Source organism: Mesitornis unicolor, unplaced genomic scaffold (assembly GCF_000695765.1).
Source record: "Mesitornis unicolor isolate BGI_N332 unplaced genomic scaffold, ASM69576v1 scaffold18353, whole genome shotgun sequence".
Lineage (NCBI taxonomy): Eukaryota > Metazoa > Chordata > Aves > Mesitornithiformes > Mesitornithidae > Mesitornis > Mesitornis unicolor.
This window is the reverse complement of record NW_010172772.1, coordinates 2,175-11,278: the sequence shown is the minus strand read 5'-3', so window position 1 is coordinate 11,278 and position 9,104 is coordinate 2,175. Positions and strand designations below refer to the sequence as shown.

Below are 9,104 nucleotides of genomic sequence, written 5' to 3'. Positions count from 1 at the left end.
TTTTGGACTTTAGATATAAACGTATGTAACTGAAGAAACACATACAAAAAACACTTTTCTTAAAAAAAGGGGTTGCATGCATTGTTTTGTTACAAAAATATATGAATTATATATGTATTATATATGTTGGTTAAAAACATACTGAGTAGACCTTCAAGTTTTCTTGTAACAGTGGGTTTTTATTGACCACTTAACGATGACACCAAAGCATGAGAAGATACAATATTTAAAAATATTAATTTGATGGCTCTTTTCAGTGGTACCACCTACTTGTCTTCTACGTGTACAGAGGAAACATTTGAGCAGTACAAAACCATTAACTCAACCGCAGTCTTCCGAAAATCTTGTGAAGTTTTAGTTCTGCACAGCTGCTCTATAAAAAAATGGTGTTTATAGGAAAGTTCAGAGTGAGAGATAGTCTTTGAGTTTCTCCATAATTACATTAATTGCATCAGCTGGAACTACCAGAACAGTCCGCAAGGGTTTCATTGGAACATCATCAAAGGACCATCTGCCACCCAAACAGGTGTCGCTTTCCTCTTGCACAGAGTAGCTGAACTTCAGAAGGGCCTTCTAAATAACAGAAATAAAAGCATTAGGATTAATATTTTTTAATTAGCATGGAGATAGAACATCAGGTAAACAAAGTAAAAATAATGATCCTATTATGCACATGCTTATTAAGAATTCATTATTTTCTTCCCTCTCAGAAGGTCCACCAAAACACCTACAAAAAATCTACTATTAAGTGTTTTAAACTAGTTATTTCTCACAGAATTTATATGATTCATACTAAACTCTAAAATGATTGCTATCATTATAGTGTGATTATCAGAAAAAATACCTAAGAGAAAAAAACTAAATCGATGCCTTTATATTCTTACTCATCTTAGATGGCTTTAAGACAGCATCTTATTCCATATTATCACATGAAGAAATGTGACCCTCAGAAGCTACTGCGCCAAGTAGCAGGAATCCTTGGCCAACAAGAAGAGTATCAGGCTCTAACAGACCTTTCACTCTGGAATAAGAGCAAACCAAGAGCTGTGTAATTGTGAGAATTAGCAGACCTGCCACAACCCAGATAAAAGGGACAGCAAGAGGGTGCAGGTAGAATAGAGCCTGCATTAAAGATGACAGCTTGGAGTGGGCAACATGTGGAAGGCCTGGAGCAATGAACTGGCTCTGCTCTTTTTGTGGCCTACTCTGAATTGCTCAGAGACCTAAAAATTCACATATCTGTAGGAAATGTGGTACAGTAATTCCCTCTTTCACACTGCCAGTCAAAATTAAATATTAAGGAGACAGGCACTAATACGACTCCTGAGCAGAATTTCAAAAAGCTCTTGGAAAGCCTCTAGATGGCTGGAGCCACTGAAAGACACGTTTATGAAGGATGCTTCTCCAAATAGGTAGGTGTCCATAAAGTGCATTATTTCTTTTCAGTGATACTGCAGACAGATAGAACAGTCCTTTTTCAGCAGCTTTCCCAGACACAATGCCTGATGGATAAGAAAAACTTACCTAACAACAGTTTCCAGTTCTCACATAAGTCAGATTAAGTATGAGCTGAACTACCAAGGAGAAAAACTTACCTCTTCCCTCTGCAGGGAAAGTTAAGATCCAGTCTCCTTGCAAGACTGCTATTTCCTAACAGTATCTCAAGGCTGTAAATTTAATTTTGGAAGAACCATCAAAATAACTGAGTGGCTTTGCTCAAGAACAAACAATGTGAGCAATGGAGGCCCTAAACCTTTAATCAATTCCCAGCCTGGTTATAATACAGCTTTCCTTCTGCTCCCTCAATAACATTTTAAGGAACAGCATAAAGCACAGGGAACTGACAGGTGCAAAAAGGCTTCTCTCTGTTTTATATGGCTCTAAGTGTCTGCCTCACCACATTTAATACTATTTGATGGCAATCTAATTACCATTATGGATGATCAGGGAGGCTATACGCTCCAACACTAATTTAAACACATATACATTATTAAGTACAGAGACACATTTAATCTGGTATGCTCCATGATATTTAAAATGAATTTGTTAAAAACACTAGAAAGACAGTTAAAAAGAAAAGCATGTTCACTTTGAGTCTGTCCACCTGAGTTGAGAATTATTGCAATTTAGATAAAAGCACAGAATTGGTCTTTAAAATACCATTCAAAATAACAAAACAGAGATAAATACAAAATAGGCCTTCTGGAACATAACACCTGTGGCTACATGGGCACCATAGGCTGCTCCCCTTCAGTTTTTCAAGAACACGTTTATACAGAGTTCAAGTTCAGCTGGTAAAGCTGCTGTGGCAGACACACGAAAAGAAAACCTGAAGCCTGATACTGCACAGAGGCTACAACCGTATTCCCTACAACTAACAATTAATTCACCCACTGACATTTTTCTTCTTCCCAAGAAATACAATTACAGCCATATCACAGCCTCTTAACAGAGGATGTCATGCATGATTACACACAGGAACCTTTGCTGTTAACCATGATGCATGTGCAAGTGCTTTATATCCTGTAGGCACTGCCAGAAAGGAGAAGTACTGGGCTCTTGGCAAAGCAGTAATATCATAGAACAGTATTTTAAAGCTTTGGAATAAATAAAGAACAAGGAAAAAAATTATTTGAATTTCAAAGTATATTTTTGATTCCATTTCCTGCATCTTCTCCTCTCCTGATTTGGCCTGGGACAAGCAGAATTGTGTAGACAGGTTGCTCTAGGGAATAGGAAGTAATCTTTTCATATCAGTATTTTAGCACTTATTATGAATGTACTTGTCCTGAGTAAAACAGAGACAGAAAAGGGAAAGAAGAGAAAGAAAAGGGAAGCAACAGCTACTTGTCTGGATCTTCAAAAGTCTTTTATTCTGAGCATTTTTCTAAAGTAACAGGTGTCCTAAAGGAAACTGATAAATCAGCTTTCCCCATAATACCAACACCACCACAAATGCAGAGCTTTGCATTTGTTAAATTTCTTGGGAAGAGATCTCAGAGAAATGCATTTAACTGCATTACCATACCTAAAGAAAGCCTCAACAGCTGTTTTTCCTGACACAGGACTACGCAGGGACAAGAGAAAGAGATCTGTGTATTTAGGTATCAACGTGCAACGCAGATGCTGATCCAGACTCTTACAAGAGACTCCTCTGCATTTTTTTGAATTTTTATTCTTCTAAGTGTTTAAAGCTGTGACACATGATTAAGTTAGAGCACTCTTGCAAGCTACTACCACTTATTTGAGCTGTCACTCTTAAACACCACTTGTGATGTGAATCGTGTTAGCCTGAGTCTCACTGGCAGATATTGGAGCAAACCTGCACTTCACACCCCCACACTCTTCTCTGTGCAGCTGACACAGCACTTTAACAAGTCTTTCACATTTCTTACCATTCAGATTCAAGAAGACAACTGCACTGTTCCCCAAACAAAAAGAATTTCAAACTTTTGTAAACTCAGAAAGCCTGGGACATGCTGCTAAGTTCAATATCCAGATTTATTACCATTTGTTCCTCCTAAAATCGTGGTCATTCCACTCACAGTATTTCAACAAGTCTGACAATTATCACACTCAATTTAATCTCTTCAGCACTGCTGTGTGAGTAAAGAGATGAAGTTTGTTAATTCTTCAGGGCCAAGACAAAGTTAACACTTGATCTTTCCCTTAAAGTCTGCTTATTTCAGGTATTCTTTGAATTTTTCCATTATCCTCACAGCCCTGCAGACCCTCTCAGGCAGTAACACTGCCAGTGTACACCACACCGTCTTATAGGCAGCTTAATTGCGACCTGATACAAATAACTTATTAGCAAATTCATGCCAAGACAGAGGATTAATTTAATAATTTGGATTTATGGATGGCACACTTCTCCACGATTCTCTAAATACAAAAGGTGGTGTGTTCAAGACACAAAAACAGGTTGCTTGCTCACTCCTCAATACGACTCTAAGAAAAACCTAAGGTTAATTTAAAAGATGACCATATCTTTTTAAAAGCTCCCCTTGAATTTAAGGTCAAACACCTTTATTGCCGCTGTGTAAAGAAAAACGAACATTTTACATGAAAACATTCGCATAGGGTACCTCATAAAAGAATTCCTCCTCTGCATTTGCAAACATTAATTCCTCTTTTTGCTGATTTCTCCCTTCCCTCCTCTTAGAATTGCTCTTCGTGGCTTCTGTAAAGGTCTTGCTGATAAGAAGATAGTAGTGGCACTTCCCACAGGGTTTGTTCGTTCTCTGTGCCTCAGTCAACTCTTTCCTAAAGATAAACAAATGTTTACACACACAATTTAAACTCTCAACAAGCATGTAAGTGAACTTTATGAAGTATTAGTACAGAAAGGATATTTACATTGCGGTCTATTCTTTTATGAGTGCCTCAGAAAATAAATTTTGTGTATGTATTCCCAGTTCTTCAACACACCACTTACACTTTAAGACAATAAAATATGGATGTTTTTCCACACCTCACAACATAACCCTTTTCCCCCCACAAATCTGATCGTGGTAGAGTCTGTGAAATGACCTGAAGTGCAACCCTCCTGAAAATATATCACATTGTCACTTTAATGAGGAACTAGAACTGAGGAGCCAGAAGATACCCTTGCCCATCCTTCTGTTACTGCACAACCGTTGTCACTGCAACACTCAAACCTTTAAGGCAAAGAGGCTGAGACCAGAATTTGAGCTGTGACAAGTGCTGTACTACTGGAAAACCTCACAGCCAGACCTTCAAGCACCTGATTTCTTTCTCTGAAAACCTTCCTGACCAACCCTATCAGCATGTTTTCTTTCATATCAAAGTAGTAATTCCTTAAAGGTTGATTTTATTGTTTAAATGAGCTGTGACAGCAGTCAGCTTAACCTGACTGCTAATCTCACCTTACATGAGAGAAAAGAAGAAAAAATAGAAGAAAAAAATAATCTTCATTTGATTACCGGAGTTCCTTATCCAACATAACTTCCTGGTTCTTGACATGGCACTAAAACAATGTGACGCTGCAATGCAGTGGATTCATTTACTTATTGTCACCCAGCATAAACCGGTAGAGATCAACCAGCACCTAACTTGCTTCACTCATTTACTTGAAATTCATCAGAACACTGTGTATACTTTTCATGGGCCAGAACTCATCCCCCTTGTAAGCCTGTCTCTCAATCCAAATCTTCCATTCCAGAGCCAGACACACGAGCAGAAACATCCAAATTGCTCATTATCAGCACGCTACTAAAAAGTTCTCATTTTTAAATTTGCCTTGATCAGTAGGAAAATAATCTGCAAGACAAAGATAAACTACAATATACACACAGCTATTTCTGCAGTAGAACAGCACATATTCTTAAATTATCTTGTCTGTCTTAAAGAGTTTGAAAAGCCTAAAAATACAAAAATATTTAAAGATTAACTGAAGACTTTATAGAATTTCTTTTCTGGTCATGTCTTACTATAGATATAGTATCACCTGTCTTAACACAGTTCCATATATGTAAGGTTTCTGCAAAAAATATGATGGAAAAGTACTATTCAACATGATGTCAAAAAAAAGAACCCCAAACCAAACTTACTGAAGCTGCTGGTGCATGGGCAGAGCAATCTGCGGTGGGACATTGATGAATCTTTCACTCAGCAGAAGACCCACAGGCTTTGTATTGTCATTTAGGAGCTTATTCAGTTGATCAACTACACGCTGTTCACAGCTCTTCTCACACTGACTTAGAATCAGCTCTTTGATTTGTTCAGCACACTGCATACCCTAGAATGACAGGTTTATTTTCTTCACATTATAGAACAATTATTTACACAAGAAAACCTCGAACGTGAACATTAAGGGAATATTCTACAGGCCTATTAGCAATTTCCTTAAGTGGTCTCTAGAGCATTGTACAATTTCGCTGAAATTAAGTTCTTAACTGATAGGAACACAGCTAGGAGCTGCAACACCAGTACACTCGGCAGGAAAACTCAAAAGCTGAGAAAGGTGAAAGCCAACAAGAGGCCAACAGCTCAGTTACTCTGGAACTACTCATTAGACCTAGTTTTAAATCTCCACTCCATTCTTTGCTTTATGTCTGATCTTCAGGAAGGATTAAATCCAAAAGAAATCTGAGCGATGTGCAACTTTTACGATCATAGTCCTCCATGGTGGAATCAAAATCCTGTCTCATCTGTCCAGGCTTGTTATATAGGCAGAAATACAGGACACAATCTCATTTATTACTGTGTAGATATTAAGGAGGAATACCAACCTTCCTTTCTGTTAAGTTTAAGCAGCTTATAAAACCAAAGACTTCATCGTCATCATCATCATCGTCACTACTGTCTTCTTGGACTTCTGCTTGCTATTTAATGAAAGAAAAAGCAACAACTCATATTGGTATCCTATTTGCACTCTCTGCGGCAAGAGCTGTTTTTCTATCCCCAAGATGCTCAGCAGATGACAACCATCGAGGTAATCCGTACAAACACACAACCTACAACTTCTGGTTACGGTTATGAAAGTGCCGCATCATTGGATGTCTCTGTGTACTTAGAGCCAGCTCATGTATCTTCCACAGCAGGAACATTTGAAAGGCTCTAAAATTTGATAGCTCACATATAGTAAGCGGCATCTCAGGACAAGGGATGGTAGTATCTTAAGCAAAACCAATTTTCTTCAGTTTCTTACATAGGGAAATAAACCTGCAAAGTCTTAAAAACCTGAGAGAAATAGAGCTTTGATAAAGAATGAAACAAAAAGCTCAACGAAACTCTGCAATGAAAAAGCTGGGGAAGGAACTGAGGATCTGACATCATTTAGACACTTGTTCTGTCACCTGATGACTCCTCCCCAGCTGGAGAGGGGAAAAGGAAAGGAGATCCGTGGACTGAAATAGAAACAGATTTAATAAAAGAATAGTAATAAACCCCAGTATTATTAAAAGTATTAATATAAAGTACACAGAGTTGTACTCAGCCAATAGAGTGGTTGCAAGCTGTGATGGTCACAATGAGCACAGGAGTCAACCCTTGCCACCCCTTGGTGGCAAAAGCCATGAAGGAAAAAAGGCCGTCCCCAGCAAACTCCCCAATTTATAGTGACCATGATGTCTATAGTACAGAATAATTTTCTTGGCCATCTTGGGGTCAGCTGCCCTGGTTTTTCCTTGGTTTTTTCATAGCTGGTTAACGTGAAACTGCTAAAGACTTTGATCGCTGCATACCAGCTCCCATGAAGGAATTATTCCTAAAGCCAAAAGGCAAGAAGGCATGAAAATTACAAAGACATGGTCCCCTTCTGATGGTGTGTTACATCATTTCTACATTGAAAAGTATTGTACTTCATTTACAGAGGCAAATTCTGTCTTACCTTGATAATACTTCCAATATGATTCTGTTGTATTAATATATCAGTTAATTCAGCAATGTTAACAGGCGCTTTTAGAAACAACTGGAAAATAAGAAACACGTATTAAGAAGTTTTAGGCCTGATGATGTATCTTGGGCTGCTTAAAAAATAAAGTCAGTAATTTCTCTAAGTTGTCACGCAACACTGTTTGTCACACAACATTTTTAATTTCCATTTAGTCAGTTTGTTTATGTTACAGTATTATATTGAAGGAAGTTAAGACTAAAAATCAGCTTCCAGAAGCACTTGCTCCTTAACCCTCCACAAGCTGCCATTTTTCACACCTGGCATCCTTTTGAGTTTGGGATGATCTGAACGCTTGCTGAGCACAGCTTTAGAATAGAAACAGGCAAAAGAAGACTGGCAGCTGCCACCTTGAACAGACACATCACTTGTTTGTCTGTTTTTTTAAGGGCTGTAATTTAAAGAAAACCAAGCCCAAATCCAGGAAGCTGATTAACATTGAATGAGGTTTTCTGGGCAGCAATGAACACAACGAAGATGTAAAGATTATACCCACTGTGGAAGAACAGCCCTATGGTTCATTGGGTAAAGTTCTTGAAACCATGGCTTAGGAGACACATTGTTCACTGTGGCTGTAATTATTTAATCTTAATGAGCTGAAGCACAGTAAAACTGTGTGCATTATCAATACAGATAACATGAACTGATGACTGTGTAACTAAATATTATTTATAAATGGACATATCAATCAAACTAAGAAGTAGTCAAAATACCTGTTGCAGCAATTTCTTTATCCCATTATAGTCATTGTCTGATATGGAATGTGCTTCAAATTCAATATTCACTTCCTGTGAGGAAATAAAATAGAGAATATCAATCATACTTGGCAAGAAGCTATATCAAAACAAAGCTAAGCTATAAGAAACTTGAAGACAAGTAATGGTCAACATCAGAAGCGGAACTTACTTCCATCTTGCAGTAGTCTCAGCAATTGTTACAGTTATTTCTTCTGTAATCTTTAGAGAGCACCTGAGAAAGTAACTTTTTAAAAGTAACTTACAAACTGAGTTGTGAACAAACCTTTAATGCTTTGCTCCTGCAATCTGGTTCACACAATTATGTTTACCATAACCACATAGACTCTTACTGCAGAGAGGCTTGATCCAGGCAGTTAAACTCTTAAAACCACAGCACTGGAGTGTAATGCCTTGGCTAAAGATGAAGATTGGTGCAGACATTTAAACAATTAAACCCAAAATCGTAATTCTGCTATTCCCCCAAATCCTGATGGTATCATTAACCCCACTCTGGAAATCTGCTCAGTAGGCATGCGATGAGACCTCATCACAGCAGAGCAGACTGTGAACTCCTGCTTCTCCTTCCCCAACAAATGCTGCACACCTACCAAGTGTTTTTACTGGTATCAATATTAACAGCACGGCCTGCCAAAATCACTTTGCCTTCCTATTCCCTGTGAACCACTGTTCAAGATCATCCAAATTTACATTTAATGCCTTTTAATTGTCAGTTTTGTTTCCATTTCCTGAACAATCAAAACAACTGGCCCTTACTTTTGTCACCAATTAAGACTCAAAACTCTCCAATCCCACATCAAGGTCATGGTCTTTATTGTCTACTGGGAGAAGAGCATTAAAGGCCTGTTTATAATGTAGAAAACAGGTATACAACCACTTAGAGTCGGTAATAAAAATCAGGAGACATGCTCAGACATTCTTCTATGGTCTAG

The 9,104-nt window shown here is 38.0% G+C and overlaps 1 protein-coding gene across 1 annotated transcript; it reads right to left on the bottom strand.

Moving 5' to 3' along the window:
* Positions 1–242: 242 nt before the first annotated feature.
* BCCIP (BRCA2 and CDKN1A interacting protein) lies at positions 243–8,205 on the bottom strand (the record flags this gene model as incomplete). Its single annotated transcript, XM_010180519.1, has 6 exons — positions 243–573; positions 4,089–4,266; positions 5,574–5,761; positions 6,255–6,347; positions 7,355–7,435; positions 8,131–8,205. Coding segments are annotated over 6 exons (786 nt in total), but the record flags the coding sequence as incomplete, so codon positions are not given.
* Positions 8,206–9,104: the final 899 nt, after the last annotated feature.